Consider the following 21,672-nt stretch of genomic DNA (forward strand, 5'->3'; position numbering starts at 1 on the left):
AGGAAAATGTTAGTGTTCCCAGGAGGCTTAAAAGTACTCTCTTCCAAATACTGATGCGTGGATCTCTTTTCACAAGTAGAGAAGCAGGAAGCATAATCAATCAAGAGTCTTTGTCATGCGCTGCAGCTTTCTTAGGCAGTACAGACAAACAGTAATATGTGATCGTCAATTGCGTCTCGAATTTTCAGTGTTGTCTGCCAACTCATAGGCCACCCCAGTGAGTGAGGTCAGAGGCTCCAACCCCAATTGATAAGAGAAGAAATTGAGGGCCTTTTGGACTTACCCAAGGATACCAGGAGGTCAGAAGCCCAGTTAAAAATAGAAGAGAGAATTGCCTGGCTCCCATTCTTAGCATAAACCACCAGACTGCATTCCCTTCTGCAGAATTCGCTAATTGTTCATTTCCGATGAAACACAACAGGGAATTTTTCCTTTATAGCTGGTTGTAAACATTTAAGTTGCCTGTCATCACTCATAATCTGTTTTTACTTATAACAGCTAGCTAGCCCTCCTATTTACGTATTTCTTGTTCTCTTACATTTTTACTTCTATGCAGAGAAGCTACTGTATATGAAAGCACCTCGTAACTTGCAAGTGGCATGTAAATGTTACCTGATATTATTATGATACTCATATTCTTAACATCACAGCATTAGAATATTAATAGAGACAGTGCTTCCTTCCACTTTTCAGTGGCCACACTTAAAATGGCCCAGCACACGTGAATGACAATACAAAGTTCTCCATTATAGATTTTTTTCAGAGAAGCAAAAATTGAGAAGTTACATGTGTGTTTACATAGTGAGACAACAGAATAGAAACATTAACAGAAAACTGGATACCTGTTCAATTTTGGGGGAAGCTAAAAGTATTTTCAACTAGAAAAGATACAATTGGGGAAAATTATCTTCCTGCCAGGTAAAAGAGCACACACATGTTTCCTTCATATTCTTGTTTATATAAAAGTTGTCTATATGCAGGATTTATACACTTATATACAGATGGAACAGAATTCCCTTGAACAGATTTTTCACCTGTAAAATGAAATACTTAACAGTCCTTTGAGTGTTAACACCATGCTTCATCTGCACAAGGAGCTTAGTGTCACTTAGTATCACATCACTGAACTATGGCATAGGGAAGTTTAGACAGATTATAGTATATAGAATATTTTCTACGACTAATTTTCAGCAGCTTTGAACGAGGCTTCTGACGCATGTGTGTGGTTCATCAGTTAGCATCGGTGCAAGCAGCTCCTGCCTCCTCTAGGCTCTCTTCCCACTCAAGGCTTGGAGCATCTCCCCAGCCTCTTAGGTAGGAGAATTGTCTACTCTTTCCTTCATCACCCAGAGCTTTTATTTTGAAATAATTCAGACATAGAGAAGCGTACACTGAGCATCCCGCCGACATCTGGCTTGTTTTTTCCTTTTGAATTAGGCATTGGAGGGTGAGTTGCAGACATCATGACCCTTCGTTCGCAAATATTTCAGCGTCTTTTCTCCCAGGAGCTAAAACATTCTCTTACTGATGGCTGTGTAATTATCACACTCAGGAAAGCCAGCCTGGTTACGACCTGGTTATCCAGGACACAGTTCATGGCCAACTTAGTATCATCCTTTGTTTACTTCTCCCCGGCTCCTGATCCAGTCAGAGATCACACACTGCATTTAGTTGGCGTGACGCTGTACTCTCATTTTTTTGTTTCCTTTTCCTTTCCTTTTCTGTCTCTCCACTCTCTCTTTCCCTTTTTTCCCTTTTCATGACATTGACATACTTTTAGATCCTGGCTAGTTCTTCTGTTATTTACTCTGACAGCAAACACAGCTAATGGAGTAGGGGGTTTGCCTGTGAAGGCTTGGCTTTTCTTTTTTTTTTTCCTTTTAGCCTCCATGATTTCATAGTTTGCCAGGAAGCCTATAACAAGATGCTGTATATGGCTATGATGCATAAAATTCAGGATTTTTTTTTTTTTCCTGAAAATCTTTGTCCTGATAGATTCTCCCAAAGGCTTACTCCTCGGGACATTCCTGGGACTGATGAGTGGAGCTAGAGGAGGGGCTAGTGGTAAAGAACCCACCTGCCAGTGCAGGAGCTGTGAGACATGGGTTCAGTCCCTGGGCAGGGAAGATCCCCTGGAGGAGGGCATGGCAACCCACTCCAGTATTACTGCCTGAAGAATTCCATAGACAGAGGAGCCTGGCAGGCTAACGTCCATAGGTTTGCAGAGTTGGACATGGCTAAAGTGACTTAGCATGCATGCACTTTAAATAGAATGACATGTGTCTCTAGGAACTGCTTTTGATATTCACAGGCCTTGTTCCACCAAATGCCCTGTCCATACCAGTAATGAATGCCTAGCTAGCATTTCCTAGAGTTTTGTTGGTTCAGGCCAGTTGCTTTGTTTCTTAGCAATAGTCAGAGCTTTCAAGTAAGAACTAATCTTTTACATAAAGAAGTAAGTAGATCTCTTTTGGGGTCATAGGATCTGTTCACTCATGAAATTAATGTTTCTTATCACTATCACTGATTACTCTTAAGGTTTCAGTAATATGAAAAAGTTTGGCATTCCATGTAATCTCTCTTGTTTTGGGAGTAAATTTTAGGATAGGTAAGAAAAGACAGAGTTTCAATATGGGGACAGTGATCAAAAATGAATGGATTTATATGCTTTAGCCTTTTAACATTAATATTTGTTGTTGTTCAGTCACCCGAGTCTTGTCTAACTGTTTGCAATCCCATGGACTGCAGCACACCAGGCTTTCCTGACCTTCACTGTCTTCTGGAGTTTGCTCAAACTCATATCCATTGAATCAGTGATGCCATGCAGCCATCTCATCCTCTGTTGTCCCCTTCTCCTCCTGCCTTCAATCTTTTCCATCATCAGAGTCTTTTTCAATGAATTGGCTCTTCGTGTCAGGTGGCCAAAGTTTTGGAGCTTTAGCAATATTAACATAGTTTTCTTAAAAGCTATAAACAAGAAAAAGACAAATATTCAGAGTTAAAATTAGGGGAAAATCTTTCTCCCGTCAAGATCCTCGCCGGATCCCAAAGTTTTATTCAAGGACAGTTGTTTGTTTTTCCCCTGAACTCCTTTTGTTTAAATTAAAGCAGAGTTGATTTACAATGCTGTGTTCATTTCTGCTGTGTAGCAGTGTGAATCAGTTACACACACACACACATATATAGTTACACGTATATATAGATTTCTGTTTTCATGGTCTTTTCCACTGTGGTTTATTACAGGGTATTGAGTGCCATTTATACATTTACATACAGTAGTTTGCATCTGCCGATCCCAGACTCCCAGTCCTCTGCCCTTCAGCAGCCACAGGGCTGTTCTTCATGTTCGTTTAAGTTCACTGCCATATTTTAGCTTCCACATGTGAGTGATATCATGTGGTGTGTGTCCTCTTTCTGGCTTACATGATGAATCCCCAGATCCATCCGTGCTGCTGAAGGACAGTGATTGTTTTAAACCGTGACTGCCATGCCACTTCATGCCTGCATACATCTCTTCTCCACAGACTGTCTTTAAATTTCAAAAGTAGCTGCCACCTTAGGAGACAGGAAGTCACAGACATGCGGTGGGCAGCAAGGAGACGGCAGTGAAAGTGGACTCAGTTATCTGGTGTGTAACGCTCCAACTTGTCAGAAGGCAGTGTCTTTCACTTAAGAATGGGAGCTTTTTCCAGCCACAGGCAAGCATATGATTTATCCAAGGAAATTTTGCCTCACAATAAAATAGAGAAAATGAAGTCATATAAGCTTCCTGAGACGTTAAGAAATATGGTCTCTATTCCTCTGCAGATAACACACTAATTATCACAAAAGGTGTTGGTTATCATTTAAGGGGGAAATATCATGTTGACATAATACATAATTTCAGCATCTGTTGTACCTTACTTTGAATTGTAAATCTAGACTAATGGTCTGTGGAACTGTTTAGACCTTTCCTTATTAGATTCCATTGTCTCTTAGAAAAGCTTGAATATGAAAGATTTAGTTGATTTGGGCATTTTGCATTTAATAACGCTTCCATTCTGAAACTAGGATTTACTAAAATCTCCCATATGTCGAGTAATTTTATTTAATTCACCAAGCAGTCCTGCAAAATACTGTTTTTTCCCCTCACAGATGAGGAAGCTGAGGCTAAGAGAGGTTAGACTGGTGCAAGGCGACACAGCTGCTGGGTAGACTTCGGCTGAGTAGTGAAGATTTCAGCGCAGGTCTTCCTGACTCAGTTTTGCCCAACTTGTCCATCAGTAGACGCCTTCTCAAGATGAGGTTAATTGCCAAACTAGTAACTGTTGGGAGTGTTGTGGGAGCAAGGAATGGAGCCTGGTTAACCTGCACACCCAGTCTTGTTTTTCACTGGCTGCCAAGCATTCTCAAACCTTCCTCTCTAACCAAGTCTTCAAGTCTTCACCCCAGAGTGAGGCCCAAGGACCCCAGGCTGTGTCCCGTGAGAGGTCTTTTTCCCCTAGGCTGGCAGCAGCCCTGGAGTTTTCCTCTTTCCTACCAGCGCCGAGGTGAGTGTCGGGTCCTAGTACCCAGTGGTCTGAGGCACAGCGGGGAGAGAGTCCTCCGGTGTCAGAGGCTGGGCTGGTCAAGGCTGCCCTCCCCAGCCCCGCTCGCTGGTGGTAGGGTGGGCACCAGCCCGAGGCCACCTGACCGTGCCAGGGGGTAGAAGCTGCTGGAGAATGGGATCCCGAGTGAGGAGAGTGGGCCCTCTGGCACTTTGGACCCAGGAGGTGTCCTTGCCCTCGATCCTGACCAGTCCTGGGGAGCGGAACTGCTTCGAGGGCAAGAGAATAGAGAGGCGCCTTGGAGCTGAGGGGCCCGACCTGTCAGACCACACCCCTCCTCTCTGAACAAGAATTGTTTCCTGGGATGGGTGTTTGATTGTTTTTTCCCCCCTTTTGTGAAAGAGGGATTGAAATAAAAGAGAAATTGTAGCATTCCCTTTCTCCTTTTCCTGAGGCAGCACCAGTAGGTGTAAAGAACATATATGTTTATGTGGGTATATTTAGATAAATATTTAGTATCTGCATAAAGCTAGTAACACATTCTTTTATTTTTGGCCATCTTGTGTGGCTTGTGGGGTTTTAGTTTCCCAACCAGATGTTGAACCCAGGCCCTTGGCACTGAGAGCGATGAGTCCTAACCACTAGACTACAAAGGAACTCCCAAAGCTGGTATCTTTTGATGGTAAAAGTCCACTTTAAAAAAAAAAAAAATTTCTTAGCAGTTTCAGCACGCTTAGTCATCAGACCTTGAAGTGTTTGTATTTGTTTTGGGTGATGACAGAAGAGCTCAGTGGTGAGAAAGAATGTGGGGGTGAGGCAGTGAGGAGCAGCTTTCTCTACTGTAATGAAAATTTATCTGTGTGGGAACTTTCGCTTTGAATATGAATCAGAGAGAGTTCGTGCTTTGAGACAAATTTATGGTTAGCAGTAAAATAAAGACCGTTTTAGTGGCTTATTTTTACTTAGTAAATCTTAATTACTTTCTCTCTATAAATTAAAGCATTTACGGTGCTATATCTTAATCATCCATCAGGTTTGTCACATGTAACATTAATTTCATAGAATAATTGCCACTTGGGCTTTTCATAAAACATCACCTCACAGTCTTTGTTTGAATGCGCCAGAGGAGTCGCCAACTGGATTTTCAGTGAGTTACGCTAGTTTTGTCATGCTGCCGCAATTTTTTAAGGAGGTCCTGGTAGCCATTGGACTGACTTTGCGTATCATAGCGCCGTGGGCTCACCAGTTGAGGCCTAAGGAGGAAGGAGAGAGATGGCGTGAACTGCAGGCTCTTCTGAAGACTCTGTAGTTTTACTCCTTTGAAGTACATCACAAATATTTCCTGGCGTAGGTCCCCAAGACTGACTTCAGTGAGTAGATTTCTTTGTAATCAGTGGAATTTCACATAAATGTGCTAAAATCCTAGGGATATTTTTATTGACTTTTTTGTTCCATTATCTTCTTAGCAAATCTTTTCCTAACGGTTGATGTCACCTTAGAGTTCTGTCCAACCCACGTTGAGTTATCACAGATGCTCCTTATGCATTAGTGACATTTCATAATTCCTGGCTCCCAGTGTGTGAAACAGGAGTCAACAAGACCTTTTTCGCTGTTAATTGGGCAGACTTGAGAGTGACATCATTTGATCAGTTAGATATTTATCAAAAGAAGACGCAGAAGTGGGTAGACTTGCATGTGGCTCGCTGTGTGGTCCCGGCCCGCGTTCTCGAGAGCCTCCGCTCACCATTCCCCGGCTCTTCAGGGCGTCGTGGGGTTGGGGGCACGCTGCCCCCACGGGCTGGTCTTCCTGGTGTCCCCTCACGCCACCCCTGCTGCTGGCTTTTGACTGATTAGGCAGGAGGCTTGGATGAGAGACTGGCGCTGGGAGGAAAGCAGCAACAGAGAGCCTCTCGTTCCCTTTTCCCTCCGGCAGCATCTCTGGTAGTGGAGCGGTCAAGCCCGTGGCTCCTGCCGCCGGGACGGGTCCACTGGGTTTCCAGCGTCCTTTGGTGCCCTCCGCCTGCTGCCAGTAACGCTGCTCCCCACCATCCTGCCCCTCCCTCCCTGGGGCATGAGTGGCTTCTTGCCGCTGAGAATCTTCTCAGTTGCCTCCTTGACACCCTAGCCCGTCTGTCGTCTGTGTAATAAAGTCTCTGCATTAAATCTCGTCTCTTCTACGTACTGAGTGGTTTCTTTTTTCCTAACACATATTTTAGAAAACAGTTTTGCTTTTACTTCCTAGCTTACGGAGTTTGGGATGTTGATAAAAGGGATGCTAAATTATTCACTACCTCAGTTAATGTTTAATCAGCTGGCATGGCGTTTAGATAATAGGGCAAAGAAGATAAAGTGACTTGACTGCCCTCAGGGAGCTCAGTCTGGCTGGGGAGCCAGTGCTTTTCCAGAGGGCGGGGACCTGGAAAGGAGGGATGCCTGTACAGGGGGGTCTTGCCAGGTGCCAGGATCTTGCTCAAGTGGATAAGGAGGAAGGGTGTTCCCAGCAGAAGCAGCAGTTTGTGCAAAAGCATGTCATGTGTCTGGCTGTATGAGCATCTCTTGGGTTAGGGCTAAGCCAGAAAGGTGATCAGGGCCGAACCTCGAAGAGCCTTGAAGACTCCATCAAGCACTGGGTGTTTATCCGTTTGGTGGTGGGGAGGCGGGAGAAGGGTTTTAACAAGGGAGTTACATGCACGGATTTATCCTTTAGAAGAATCAGTTGGTACAGAGGCAAGAGTCCAGAGCTAAGTGTGGAGGTGGAGAAACGTGGCCAGGCGATTAGTGCAGAAGTCTTGCTTGGAGGAGAGCATGTTTGAATGGAAGCCTGAATTAAATCAGAGGATTTAGGAGGAGGGAAATAATCAAGACATACTAAAAAAGTAGGATGTGAATTGCTTGATCGTTTATTTTAGGTGTATTGGGAGTTGTGGTTAAAAGAATGATTGTTATACTCACAGGTCAGGAAATGTCTGGTTAGGCCAAGTGAGTCTTAAAACCGGAAGCCTGTTTCTCATATTGGGGTTGCAGCCTGTCCTTGGAAGTCTCATGATGTTTCTGCTGCCTTCTGCGCTGGATGTGTTTTAGATTGCACCCAAGCTATGGTTGCAGCTCTACTTATTTTGCAAGCAAGTGGAACAAGTGCTAATCCTTTTAAAAGCCGTTCACTGTCTCCTCAGTCTGTATCCTTTCCCTGGCTGTGATATACCCAGTCTCTCTCTCCTGGACATGACACATATTGACTGTCTCATCTCCTCCGTCCACCTCTCATAGGTTTCTTAACTTCCAGTTGAAGGATCAGCTTTTTACTTACGTGATAAATTGTCTCATGGGTACTTGTGTCTAAAGGTGTTGAAAGTCCAGTGATAACGCATCCCCTTCTGCTTGAGAAAAACTCTAGGTCCACTCCCTCTCCAGCCGCCACATGCCAAAGCCACTGTGTAAAACACATGTGTACGGAGTGTTTTACAAAATTCAGAGAATACAGTGCTCACCTTTTTAGAGTTAGACATCTGAAAACAAGCCTGTGCACGTAGAAACCGGCAGGAAAAAAGTTGCTAGAAACAGTATCTGCCTGTCTGGAAGGGTTTGGTTTGAGCTGCTGCTAGAGAATTATGGCTCGGTGTTAGCGGGCTTGAGCGCCAACACTCATGCACCTCCTTTAAAGATTTATGGTGAGAGTGTAGTTGAGAGTCTGGGCTCTGGGGTCTGATGTCCTGCTTCTCGGTCACCTGGGGCGAGTTACTTAACCCCTGTGCTTTCCTTCATTATCTGTAAGATGACGATCGCAGTGGTGCCTGCCCTAGGACTGCCGAGGGGATTGCCTGGCACCTGCGTGTGGGGTGCCCAGCCCACCTCCCAACATAAATAGCGTGCAGTCAGCACTTGCCGTCGATGGTTCCCGAAGCCAGAGTGAGCTGTGCTCAGGCTCCGTGGAGAGAGCTGTGCTTTGTGAGTGCCAAGGAGCTCTGGTTTCCTTCCACAGGGAAGCTGCTGTGGTTACCCGTGAGCCCTTCTGTAGTCACTTTACATGAATTGCAAAGAAAATTCTGGAACTTGCATCTTCAGGACACGTTGGTCTTCGGAGTGTTTTCTTTCCTCTTTTCTTGTCATGTGCGATTGGTTGTCGCTTCAGGGCACTTCCAGAAATAGGTCTGAAGGCCAGCGGGTGGAAGTAACAGCCTAGAGGGGGCAGAGGCGCCAAGGCCTCTCTACACCCACCCTGGATGCCTGTTCCCTCCCTCTTCACTGGAGCTCAGCGCACGCTCCCGAGCACCACCGCCTTTCATTCTCTGTGGGGCTCCGGGTCCAAGGGGGCACAGGCAGTGCCCACTCTCGTGGAACCTGGTCCAGGGGCAGTGCACGCACACACATCTGACCCACCGTGATGCAGGCACAAAGGGGAGCGTGTGGAAGGCCAGCAAGGCACACGGGGAGAAGAGTAAGGAAAGTCGCCCCGACTTGGTGACGTCTCCGTAGATTGGGAATAAGAACAGGGCGGCCAGCAGTCAGCATTGTTTGTGCAGGAGAGCTGGACCGGGGAGCCGTGGGCAGGGTGTGTGTGTGAGAGAGATTGAAGATGGAGGCCAGAGCTAGACCATGGCAGAGCCTGGCCTTTCCCGTGTGTGTGTGTGTGTTAGGAGATGGAATTGAAGAGGGAGGCCAGAGCTTTCCCGTGTGTGTGTATGTGTCTGTGTGTCTGTGTGGGGGGGTGTGTGTGTGTGTGTTAGGAGATGGAATTGAAGAGGGAGGCCAGAGCTTTCCCATGTGTGTCTGTGTGTGTGTCTGTGTGTGTGTGTGTGTGTGTGTTAGGAGATGGAATTGAAGATGGAGGCCAGAGCTTTCCCGTGTGTGTGTGTGTATGTGTCTGTGTGTGTGTGTGTGTCTGTGTGTGTTAGGAGATGGAATTGAAGAGGGAGGCCAGAGCTTTCCCATGTGTGTCTGTGTGTGTGTCTGTGTGTGTGTGTGTGTGTGTGTTAGGAGATGGAATTGAAGATGGAGGCCAGAGCTTTCCCGTGTGTGTGTGTGTATGTGTCTGTGTGTGTGTGTGTGTCTGTGTGTGTTAGGAGATGGAATTGAAGAGGGAGGCCAGAGCTTTCCCATGTGTGTGTGTGTGTGTGTGTGTGTGTGTGTGTGTGTGTTAGGAGATGGAATTGAAGAGGGAGGCCAGAGCTTTCCCGTGTGTGTGTGTGTGTGTGTGTGTGTGTGTTAGGAGATGGAATTGAAGAGGGAGGCCAGAGCTAGACCATGGCAAAGCCTGGCCTTTCCTGTGTGTGTGTGTGTTAGGAGGTGGAACTGAAGATGGAGGCCAGTGCTAGACCATGGCAGAGGCTGGCCTTCCCCGTGTAGACATGGCGGTCGCCAGGTGATTTTAGCCCACAGGACGCTGTAGGATTTGAGCCTTTATCAGGACCGTGCTCATGGGGAAGATGAACTTGCAGAGGGTGGAGGCCACGCCAGCAGGCTCACGTCCCCAGTGCACATTCCTTGAGGCCAGCGGCAGAGTCCTGTGTCGCTCGGCACCCCTCAAGCCTAGTACCGTCTGTATAGACATTGAAGACACTGTCTGAAATAAAGACAGCCCCAGCTGAATTTTCCAATTCTGCATCCTCTCCTCAGAACATGCTGACCTGGACCTCCATCTGTCACAAGCAGCTTGACTAGGATTGTAATAAATTCTTTATTCTTGGCATTCTTTTAACTGGCTCTCTCTGTTTACTAGCCCCTCTGTGCAACTGTAGTGTGGTGATGATGGATGCTTATAATCCTGACCCTGACGCGCTCCAAGCCTCCTAAATCATCGAAAAAAGATTAAAGTATATTCAATATTGCTGTAATGTTTGTGTGTCTTTCCACATTCTTATCCTTTGGAAATTGATGATGGTTTATCAAGTGCCCAGGTATTCGTACGCACATGGGGAGAGTGAGAGTCTGTGGTCACCCATGGCTCTCCAATCCCCCACAGCACCAGGCACGGGGTGTTGATTAGCAACACACACTCAGAAAGAAGCAAGCAAAACAGACCTGGGTGCTCTCCAGGCCTAGACAGAGGGAGCAGGTTGGTCCCAAAGGGGCAGACTGGGCAGAGACAAGAGAGGAAGCGGTGGTTAGAGAAGAGTGGGGTGGAAAAGCAAGAACTGACAGGCAGCCAGTCCCGCAGTCTCCAGGCACGCCACGCTGCTGCCCAGCTGCAGAGAGGCGAGCCTCGGGGCAGGACACCAGCTTCAGGTTCTCCTGTGCCTTGGCCCAGATCAGATCTGCAGGCTTGAATTTGGCACCAGCTCTATTTGTATTGTGGTAACAACTGTTCAGTAAAACGCCAAACATTAGCAAGTGAAAACATCAATAATTAGAGCATCCTGTGTCTCCCTACCCCCGCGCCCCCAGCACACACATCTTTTCATGAAAACCATTATTACTGCAGAGCTGACAATATTACTTGGCTCAAAATGAAGAGCTCTGAATAGAAGCTGTGAGACAGCTCCATTTTGTAACCTGGCTTCCCAAACCAGGCCTGGGAGGATGATTTTAGGAGGGAGGTTTGCTGTTGGCTTTTTCTTTGGGGTGGGGGTCGCTGAGGAGGGTTGTATGTTGGAGCAAGTAGAGATACCTCTCACATTTTCTCATACAGGTCTGCATTTAGACTCTGCCTGTATGATCAACAAGTCCCACCTGTGTCCGGGTGCTTGGTGCCCGCACCACGGGGATTCTGTCTGTCACCCTCTGGGCTCGGGCACGTGTGGACTTGAGCTGGCTTTATCATTTGCCTGCTCTGAGGTCTGGGCAAGTCTCTTGGTCTTTCTGGGTCTTTATTCTTTCTCTGATATGTTGGAATAGTCCAAATTCCTTCTTAACAGGGTTGCTGTGAGGTTGAAATAAAATGGTGATTGTGAAAAACCTTAACCAGAAAGCTCTACATAGAGAGAAACATACTAAATGCGCTAAAGAACCTCATAAATATTCTAATGACAAATAGAAACATATCGCAAGAGCAAGCGCAGTCCTCAAAACTTTCCCTGAAGCAGAGTGGGGAAAAGGAACTGTTTATTGAATTCCTGCCCTAGAGTGGCTGTGATTGTAGCCAGCTGTGACTGCCCACTCTGCGTGGTAGACGTTAACTCTCTCTCTCTCCCTGAGATGGGGAACTGTGGCTTCCAAGCCTGCAGCTGTACAGACACACAGCGCAAGAGGGGTGAGGGCCTGTCTGACTCCACATCTCAATACATTTTTTCCTTATCTCTAGTTGTCCACCTTCTTCCAGCCACTTACCCACCCAGAGTTCCGAAAGCTGTTTCCTTCCTTTGGGGCTGGAAAATTTGCAGCCCTTCCTTGGTCTTTTGCTCCTGAAAGCTGGACAGGGTGGGATCCAAAAGGTACTCGGAAGCCCCGGGGGCAGCAGGTGAAGGGGAAGCGTGCCCAGCCCCCGCTTCTGGGGGTTCAGCCGGGCCTGGACCCAAAGCAGGAGGCAGGCGCGCGGCACTTCCCAGCCCTGGGGGAGATGGCTGCAGCCCTGACGGTTCCAGAAGTGCATTCTCTCTCTGTCACGGTGTTTCCAAGCCTCACCAAGGTTGTTTGGAGAGCTGCTTCTCAGATCCTCCTTCAGGAGTCACCGCCTCTGTGTGTTCTGCGTGGCTTCTTGTTCTGCTAGCAGTGGGGTGAGACTGATGTTATTCCGTGTAGTAACCTCTCTCCTGAGTTTTGCCGGGACCCTCCCTGTTAACTTTGATGTCGTGTCAGGTGTTAGGGGAAAGGACCCCAGCTGCTGCTGCTGCTAAGTCGCTTCAGTCGTGTCCAACTCTGTGCCACCCCATAGACGGCAGCCCACCAGGCTCCCCCGTCCCTGGGATTCTCCAGGCAAGAACACTGGAGTGGGTTGCCATTTCCTTCTGAAAGTGAAAAGTGAAAGTGAAGTTGCTCAGTCGTGTCCGACTCTTAGCGATCCCATGGACTGCAGCCTACCAGGCTCCTCCGTCTATGGGAGTTTCCAGGCAGGAGTACTGGAGTGGGTCGCCAGTGCCGTCTCCAAAAGGACCCCAGAAGAGGCAGTTATTAAGTGCCCACCACCACCACAACTTCTTTTATTTTTTTCTAATCAACTTTCCCCAATTTGGGCTTCCCTGGTAGCTCAGACAGTAAAGAATCCACCTGCAGTGAGGGAGACCTGGGTTCAGTCTCTGGGTTGGGAATATCCCCTGGAAAAGGAAACAGCTACCCACTGCAGTATTCTTGCCTAGAGAATCACATGGACAGCGGAGCCTGGCGGGCTACAGTCCATAGGGTCGCAGAGAGTCCGACCCGACTGAGCTACTTTCACTCACTTCCCCAATTCCAGACACACTGAGTTGGCTTGTGAGCTGAGCTGCCCACAGGAAGAACCAGAGCTCATACCTGTTGAAGGGTGAGATCGTAGGTCCAGGGAGGATGTCCACAGAAAGTCATATTTGTTCAGACGGTGGGTGTCCTGTCCCTGCAGGTCCTCAACAGGCGGTGCGTGGAAGCGGCCGTGATGACCGGCCTAGCCCTGGACTGTCATATCAACAGGAAGTCCTTGTTTGACCGGAAGCACTACTTCTATGCAGACCTCCCTGTGAGTACGCTCTGTCTGTCTGTCCACCCCCCTACCCAGAGCCAGGACTTGGCTGTGGTGGGGGCAGAGGGGGTGTTGCATGCGTTCTCAGCCAGAGCTCAGTCCAGCCCTGCGGAGGGCCCTGCCCGGCTGATGAAGCCAGTGCCCCCCACCGTGGACCAGATCGGACGCCAGGTCCTGACTGCCAGCTCCAACCAGGAGCCTTGTGCCTCTAGGGGCTCATTCGTAATTGACCACAGAGGGGAGGCAGCCTGTGTTCTCAGGCTCAGCCCAGCTATGGGGTTTGGTGCTAATTGCCAGTTAGGACAGAAGCCACCTCTGTGTAGCGGTCAATGCATCCTGTGGCTCGGAGGACAGGGAGCGCATCCCTCTGTCAAGTTGGGTTTCCCGATAATAGGACCATCTCCTCTGCAGACATGCCTGCCATCCCCAAGGACCGCGTAAGTGGACGGTAGTAAGCGGAAACGTGAACCAGAAGCTTGGACTGATGACAGTAGTTGGCAAAGCAGTAAACCTGATATTAACCTGCCTTCTCCTTAAAATTAGGAAGTTTTTTTCTGTATGAGAAAAGCCAGTATGAACTGGAGCCAATTTTTCATAGTATTGAACTGAACCAAAACTGTAACATTGACTGGGTTTCCCAAATAACGTTTGATTTGCTCTGAGCCTCTGATGGCGAGTGTGGCCCTGCTTGAGGTTTATTTAGGCAGTCAGCAGTGTTGATACTGTTTCATATTATTCTCCCGGAACTGAAAGTGGGGGTGAGCTGCTTTCAGCAGATGCAGGCAGGAGTGGGATTAAATAAAAAGTACGACGGAAACCTGAATTCTCTAATGCTAATGCTAATGCTGATGCTAAGTTGCTTCAGTCGTGTCCAACTCTGTGCGACCCCATAGACGGCAGCCCCCAGGCTCCCCCGTCCCTGGGATTCTCCAGGCAAGAACACTGGAGTTCGTTGCCATTGCCTTCTCCAGTGCGTGAAAGTGAAAAGTGAACGTGAAGTCACTCAGTCGTGTCTGACTCTTAGCGACCCCATGGACTGCAGCCTACCAGGCTTCTCCATCCATGGGATTTTCTAGGCAAGAGTACTGGAGTGGGGTGCCATTGCCTTCTCCACCTGAATTCTCTAGTTGCCGCTCATTTTTCCCCTCTGACTGCCAGCTTTTTAGCAAGTTCCACTGCTTGGTAGGCAAGAAAGAATTAAACTGCATTTATTCATCTTTTAAGAGCGATAACGAGTTTGGTTAAGGTGGGGGATGTAGCAGTAAGCAACTGAAAAATGAGATGCTTTATTTTTTTCTGCCTTTCTGATCTTTCTGGCCCAGGTGGCCCACATAATCTGGAGTTAGTGTTGCCAGATATTACATGGGACATGCTTATACTAAAAAAGTGTTCGTTTTTATCTAGTTTATTCATAGTGTCACAGTTTCACTGAGCGTCTGTATTTTAGTTGGCAACCATACCCAGACTTTAATTTTTACGGATTAAGACTTGCTGTCTTAGCACAGAAAACAAGGTGGCCTAATGCAGTGGTTCTCAAAGTGTGTTCCCCAGGCCACTAGCCTCAGCGTCTCCTAGGAACGTGTCAGAAATACAGATTCTCAGGCACCACCCCAGACCTGCAGAGTCAGAAACACTTCAGGTGGGGCCAGAAGATCTGTGTTTTGACCATCCTGCCAGGGGATTCCGATACAGCTTAAGCTTGAACGGGGTTGGCCAGGAAGCCAGGAACATAGACTCTGGAGCCAGGTCACCCGAGTTCAAATCCTAATGTTGATGCTTAGCGGCTCTGTGGCTTTGGTCACGGGTCCTTAGTCTCTCCGTGCCCTGTGCTTTGTTCCTGGGGCTGTCCTGAGGACTCAGTGGCGTGAAGCGCCGAGAACGGCGTCTGGGGACACTGCACCAGTGTCTTCCTCTGTTCTTTGCCGTGTCTAACCTGCCCTCTCTTTAGTGTACATGCATCTGAAAGGAGTCCTTCCTGCCCACTCAGAAGGTGGCGAGGGAGCGCTGGCAACATCCGTCAGTGTTTTAGTACTCCACGCTTGCCATTCGTGGAGCGTGGGTGTCACTGCATTTTCTGGCTCGAGGAACAAGGGAAGTTGGGTCAGGGAGCGCTTCTGACATGATCGGTTAGCACAGAGAGCAGGAACAAAACCAGCCTCACGGCGCTGGCAGCTGCTGTCGGCTGCGCTGAGACGCGATGGCAGGGTGCTTAGCCAGCACTCCCAGTAAGAGGGTCTGTCAGGAGCCCTGTAAGCAGATGCAGGGCTGAGCTAATGAGCTAAGTGGAAACAGCACCTTCTTTTCTCAGAGGCTGCAGACAGAGAGATGATTGTTAGTCCCCAGAATGGTACTCTGCAGGGTAGAGCGAGGATCCGTGTGCTTTACTGCTTCATTACTGGGGGCGTGGGGATGGGGGCTCAGAGGAGCCAGAAGAGGCCAGGCTGGATGGTGGCAGCAGCGCAGAGGCTAATTTTTCGTCTCGTGTTCCTTTTGTTGTTGTTGTCGTGTTGTGTTTTTACGTAAGCTTGTAGTTTTCGGGCATTTAAAGGAGTGATCAACTGGTTCCCAGCTTTGACTTACAGACCAGTGACTCTGGCCCCCATTTGCATGCAGGCGGGCTACCAGATTACCCAGCAGAGGCTACCGATCGCTGTGAACGGGAGCTTGGCATACAGTGTCTCTGTGGGGAGGAAGCCAAGTCAGATGGTCACCAGGACCGTGAGGGTGAAGCAGATCCAGCTGGAGCAGGACAGCGGCAAAAGCCTGCACGATGACCTGCGGTCCCAGACGCTCATTGACCTGAACAGGGCAGGTAGGCCTGGGGACGCTCTGTCTTCCTTCCTGCCACTGCCCTTCCCCTCCAGGGTTTTCCCAAATCAGGAGAGGAAACAGGGCCCGGAGGTTGACAGATGGGTCAGAATATCAGCATTGGTGTTGGCAGAGCTGATTAGCCAGCCAGGTGGGGACTGTGGTTTCTATGGACTGCCTTCTGCTGCTGCTGCTGCTAAGTCGCATCAGTTGTGTCCGACTCTCTGCGACCCCATAGACAGCCCAACAGGCTCCTCTGTCCCTGGGATTCTCCAGGCAAGAATACTGCCTTCTAACCCGCACCTAAAATAAGATCAACGTCACCACCTAGTCATGAACCAAGCAGCTTGGTGTCGGAAGCAGACAGTAAAAGAACCGAAGTTAAAAATTCAGAAGTGAGGGTAAAGAGAAGTGAGCCGGAGCCCATCAACGATGTGTGCACGCTCCGTCGCTCAGGGTCCAACTCTACAGCCCCACGGACTGTAGCCTGCCAGGCTCCTCTGTCCATGGAGTTCTCCAGGCAAGAATCCTGGAGTGGGTAGCCACGCCCTCCTCCAGGGGATTTTCCTGACCCAAGGAGCAAACCTTAAGTCTCCTGCATTGCAGGCAGGTTCTGTGCCACCGAGCCACTCGGGAAGTCCGTCAGTGGCGCAGGGTTTCCCTAAAACTCTAGCCTGATGTGCCTGGGGACCGAAACTAGAGAGTCTGGTCAGGCTGACCCTGTCTCTCTGGTAGGGATCGGCCTTCTGGAAGTGGTCCTGGAGCCTGACATGTCCTGTGGAGAAGAGGCAGCCACAGCTGTCAGGGAGCTGCAGCTGATTCTTCAAGCCTTGGGGACCAGCCAGGCGAACATGGCAGGTAAAAGCCGTAGAAGAAGCCCGCTCCTCTCCCCCTTATGCCTCTCTGCTCCTGCGCTCTCTTCTCACTGGAGTGTAGTCCTCTGCATCAGCTGTAGTGGGATTGTTTGTATCCTTTCTCAGCCTTTTCTACCTCAGGGTGTGTTCTCCCCCTTAGAATTTCCCATGGATTATTTTCTGAGCCCCTGACCAAAAATAAACACACAGACAGCAGCCCTACTGAGGCAACTGAGCCCCAGAGTGTGAGATTAGAAACTGAGGGGCCAGGGTTATCCTCCTGCTTCTTGCATCAGGACGCTGTGCGAATTAGTAAAATCATGTGTTTGAACAGCTTCATCAGCCTCAGAGAGAAGACAGCGCATTTATCCAGAGTAGCTCTTAGCTTGTGAGTTCTGTGTGGACAGTGCTTAATTGCTAGGTAATGCCTTTCCTTTGGGTCTTTTTCTTTTCTGCCTTTTATACAAAGTTTTCATCTAGAAAAAACTGAAGCCAAATTGTATCAACTGCAAACCAAGGCTATGATTTCACAAAACTTTAACTTTGAGATAAAGTTAAATGCATTTATAATTTAAATTATATTTCTTAGATATACGCAATAGAAATGTAATAGGGAGTTAAACAGAAGAAACGGTATGCAAATTTGGGATCAAGGAAACTATACATTTCAAGTGTTTGCCGATTGGATATAAAGATCACAAGTTTCGGTCAGTTTCTTTACTGCCCCTCCTATCACTGCTCTGCCCATCCTTATATCCCCATGCTCGTCCCTTCTGTGGCTTCCCCCTATTTTCTGTTCCCAGGGTCTTTTAAAAACCTGCCGCTCACAGAGCACTCCCTGACAGTGTAGAGAAAGGGAGCAAGTTCTTCGTCTGCAGTGGGTTAATCCATTGCTCTGTACGTTGGTGTGTTAGTCTAGATTTTTCAGAGAAACAATAAATATGTGTATGTGTGTGTGAGAGAGAGAGATATAAAGAGATTGATTATAAGGAATTAGCTCATGTGATTGTGGAGGCTGAGATGTCATAAGATTTGCAGTCAGCATGCAGCGGGAGAGCCAATAGTATTATAGTTCCAGCCTGAGACTGAAGGCCTGAGTATCAGGACAACCAAGGGTGTACGTTCCAATCCGAGCCAGAGTCCAAGGCAAGACTGCAATCCCAGCTCCAAGGCAGTCAAGCAGAGACAGCAGATTTCCCCTGATGCTGAAAACTCAGCCTCTGCACTAGTGCTAAATCAAATCTCAGAGAGAGAGTTTTGGGGGAAATAGAAAAGAATAGCTTGATTTCTTTTTTGCCAGGCTAACAGGTGAAACCGTGTAATTCAGACTGGGACTTGTGCCCACAACCTGGCTATAACCCTGACTGGGACTTGAACCCACGCAACCAGGGACTCAAAATCTGACGAAAACCCACAGTGTTCCAACTAAGATCATACACCTTGTTTTAGGACTTAATGAAGGTTACCTGTTCTTAGTTGCTCAATCTGACTCTTTGTGACCCCATGGACTGTAGCCTGCCAGGCTCCTCTGTCAATGGGGATTCTCCAGGGAAGAATACTGGAGCGGGTTGCCATGCCCTCCTCAAGGGGATCTTCCCAGCCTAGGGTTTGAACCCAGGTTTCCTACATTGCATACGGATTCTTTACTATCTGAGCCACCAGGAAAGCCCAATGAAGATTAAGGTTTAGGTTCTTGATGTCTCATTGCAGAAAGAATTCCGTGAGAGAGAAAGTGATAGATAAGAAGTGGATTAATTTAGAGAGAAACACATTCCATAGACCAGCTGTGGACCATCTCATGAGGTGAGAGGGACATTGAAATATGGTATAGTTAGCATTTATGAGCTGGGTAATTTCATAGGCTAATGCTTAGGAGGATTATTCCAACTATTTTGGGGAAGGGATGGAGATTTCCAGGAATTGGGGCACTGCTTACTTTTTGGTCTTTGATGATCAGCCTGGGAACTGACCTGGCACCTGTGGTTGTATAATTTAGCTTGCTCATGAGTTACAGTGAGCATACACTGAGGCTCAGGGTCTAGTGGAAGTCACATTGTCCACCATCTTGAACCTGTTTGGTTCTAATCAGTTTATGTTGACTTCTCAGGCTATGTCATTCTTTCAAGGGTTGTACCCCCCTGTTTCAGGTGGATTCATGCCCCTCAATACTGTGTGTCCTAACCTGGGAGGATTTGGTGAAGAGTTTTACAGCAGTAATTGAAGGGTGGGGTTGCTGACAAGGAGCTGGGTGTGTGCAGGGCCTTGCTCCTTTAATCTAGCCTCAGGTGATCTGCTGATGAGCTTCTGTGGTTCTCAAGGTTATCAGTCTCATCACGTGGACCACAGCCTTGTCTGACACAATGAAACTATGAGCCATGCACTGTAGGGTTGCCCAAGATGGATGGGTCATGGTGGAGAGTTTTGACAAAATGTGGTCCACTGGAGAAGGAAATGGTAAACCACTTCTGTATTCCTGCCTTGAGAACCCCATGAACAGTATGAAAAGCAAAAGATAGGACACTGAAAGATGAACTCCCCAGGTCGGTAGGTGCCCAATATGCTACTGGAGATCAGTAGAGAAGTAACTCCAGAAAGAATGAAGAGATGGAGCCAAAGCAAAAACAACACCCACTTGCGGATTGACTGGTGATAGAAGCAAGGTCTGATGCTGTAAAGAGCAATATTGCATAGAAACCTGGAATGCTAAGTCTGTGACTCAAGGCAAATTGGAAGTGGTCAAACAGGAGATGGCAAGAGTGAACATTGACATTCTAGGAATCAGCAAACTAAGATGGACTGGAATGGGTGAATATAATTCAGATGACCATTATATCTACTACTGTGGGCAAGAATCCCTTAGAAGAAATGGAGTAGCCATCATGGTCAACAAGAGAGTCCAAAATGCAGTAATTGGATGCAGTCTCAAAAATGACAGAATGATCTTTGTTCATCTCCAAGGCAAACCATTTAATATCATGGTAATCCAAATCTATGCCCCAACCAGTAATGCTGAAGAAGCTGAAGTTGAACGGTTCTGTGAAGACCTACAAGACCTAGAATTAACACCTAAAAAAGATGTCCTTTTCATTATAGAGGACTGGAATGCAAAAATAGGAAGTCAGGAAACACCTGGAGTAACAGGCAAATTTGGCCTTGGAGTACAGAATGAAGCAGGGCAAAGGCTAATAGAGTTCTGCCAAGAGAATGCACTGGTCATAACAAACACCCTCTTCCAACAACACAAGACTCTACACATGGACATCACCAGATGGTCAACACCAAAATCAGACTGATTATATCCTTTGCAGCCAAAGATGGAGAAGCTCTATACAGTCAGCAAAAACAAGACCGGGAGCTGACTGTGACTCAGATCATGAGCTCCTTATTGCCAGATTCAGACTTGAATTGAAGAAAGTAGGGAAAACCACTAGACCATTCAGGTATGACCTAAATCAAATCCTTTATGATTATACAGTGGAAGTGAGAAATAGATTTAAGGTGCCATGCAAGTGCATGTTCCTCGGTTCTCTGTCTCGTCACAACAAAGATTTGGAGCGACAGACATTAAAGCCCTCGGCGCGTCACAGCTCTCGGGTCTTGGACAAACCGTGTTATAGCCCTTAGGCAAATCAGGGTTACAGCTCTGTTTTATTTAGAAGATAGCAGGAGAATCCATCCTCGAAGCGTGAGGGCATGCCAGCCCAAAGACTCGAAGAGAAGAGAGTGGAGGAGCGAAGAGAAGAGAGTGGAGGAGCGTGCGGGGGAAGGAGGGGGAGAGAGACGGAGAGAGAGAGAAAGAGCGCATGCACGTGGGAGAGAGAGAGGGAGAAAGCGCTTTGGCTCCTGCTCTTCTATGATTTTTCCTCCCCCCGGGCCTGCCCTGTGCAGATTGGGCTTGGCCAGGAGTGCTGTTTGTTCTACCTGGAGTCTTCACTCTGGTCCTCGGACTTTCCTTTCACCTTCCTTGTCTTTCAGCCACCGCCATTTTGGACTCCTTTTCCCTATTCTACCTACCTAACAAAAGGCCTAGATCTGATAGAAAGAGTGCCTGATGAACTATGGACGGAGGTTCCTGACACTGCACAGGAGACAGGGGTCAAGACCATCCCCATGGAAAAGAAATGCAAAAAAGCAAAATGGCTGTCTGAGGAGGCCTTACAAATAGCTGAGAAAAGAAGGGACGCCAAAAGCAAAGGAGAAAAGGAAAGATACACCCATTTGACTGCAGAGTTCCAAAGAATAGCAAGGAGAGATAAGAAAGCCTTCCTAAGTGATCAGTGCAGAGAAATAGAGGAAAACAATAGAATGGGAAAGACTAGAGATCTCTTCAAGAAAATTAGAGATGCCAAGGGAACATTTCACGCCAAGATGGGCTCAATAAAGGACAGAAATGGTATGGACCTAACAGAAGCAGAAGATATTAAGAAGAGGTGGCAACAATACACAGAACTGTACAAAAAAGATCTTCACAACCCAGATAATCACAATGGTGTGATCACTCACCTAGAGCCAGACCTGGAATGTGAAGTCAAGTGGGCCTTAGGAAGCATTAGTATGAACAAAATAGTGGAGGTGATGGAATTCCAGTTGAGCTATTTCAAATCCTGAAAGATGATGCTGTGAAAGTGCTGTACTCAGTATGCCACCAAGTTTGGCAAACTTCAGGCTGGAAAAGGTCAGTTTTCATTCCAATCCCAAAGAAAGGCAATGCCAAAGAATGCTCAAACTAGCGTAAAATTGCACTCATCTCACATGCTAGTAAAGTAATGCTCAAAATTCTCCAAGCCAGGCTTCAACAATACGTGAACCATGAACTTCCAGATGTTCAAGCTGGTTTTAGAAAAGGCAGAGGAACCAGAGGTCAAATTGCCAACATCCGGTGGATCATCGAAAAAGCAAG

The 21,672-nt window shown here is 47.6% G+C and overlaps 1 protein-coding gene across 2 annotated transcripts in view; it reads left to right on the forward strand.

Moving 5' to 3' along the window:
• GATB (glutamyl-tRNA amidotransferase subunit B) overlaps positions 1-21,672 on the forward strand; it is a 96,313-nt gene that overhangs the window by 22,523 nt on the left and 52,118 nt on the right. For both annotated transcript variants that reach the window (XM_068990054.1, XM_068990055.1), the window contains exons 3-5: positions 12,994-13,107; positions 15,724-15,922; positions 16,654-16,776. In XM_068990054.1, the coding sequence (XP_068846155.1) occupies positions 12,994-13,107; positions 15,724-15,922; positions 16,654-16,776 (436 nt within the window). The remainder of the gene's footprint in view (positions 1-12,993; positions 13,108-15,723; positions 15,923-16,653; positions 16,777-21,672) is intronic.

This window comes from Capricornis sumatraensis, chromosome 17 (genome assembly GCF_032405125.1).
Source record: "Capricornis sumatraensis isolate serow.1 chromosome 17, serow.2, whole genome shotgun sequence".
Lineage (NCBI taxonomy): Eukaryota > Metazoa > Chordata > Mammalia > Artiodactyla > Bovidae > Capricornis > Capricornis sumatraensis.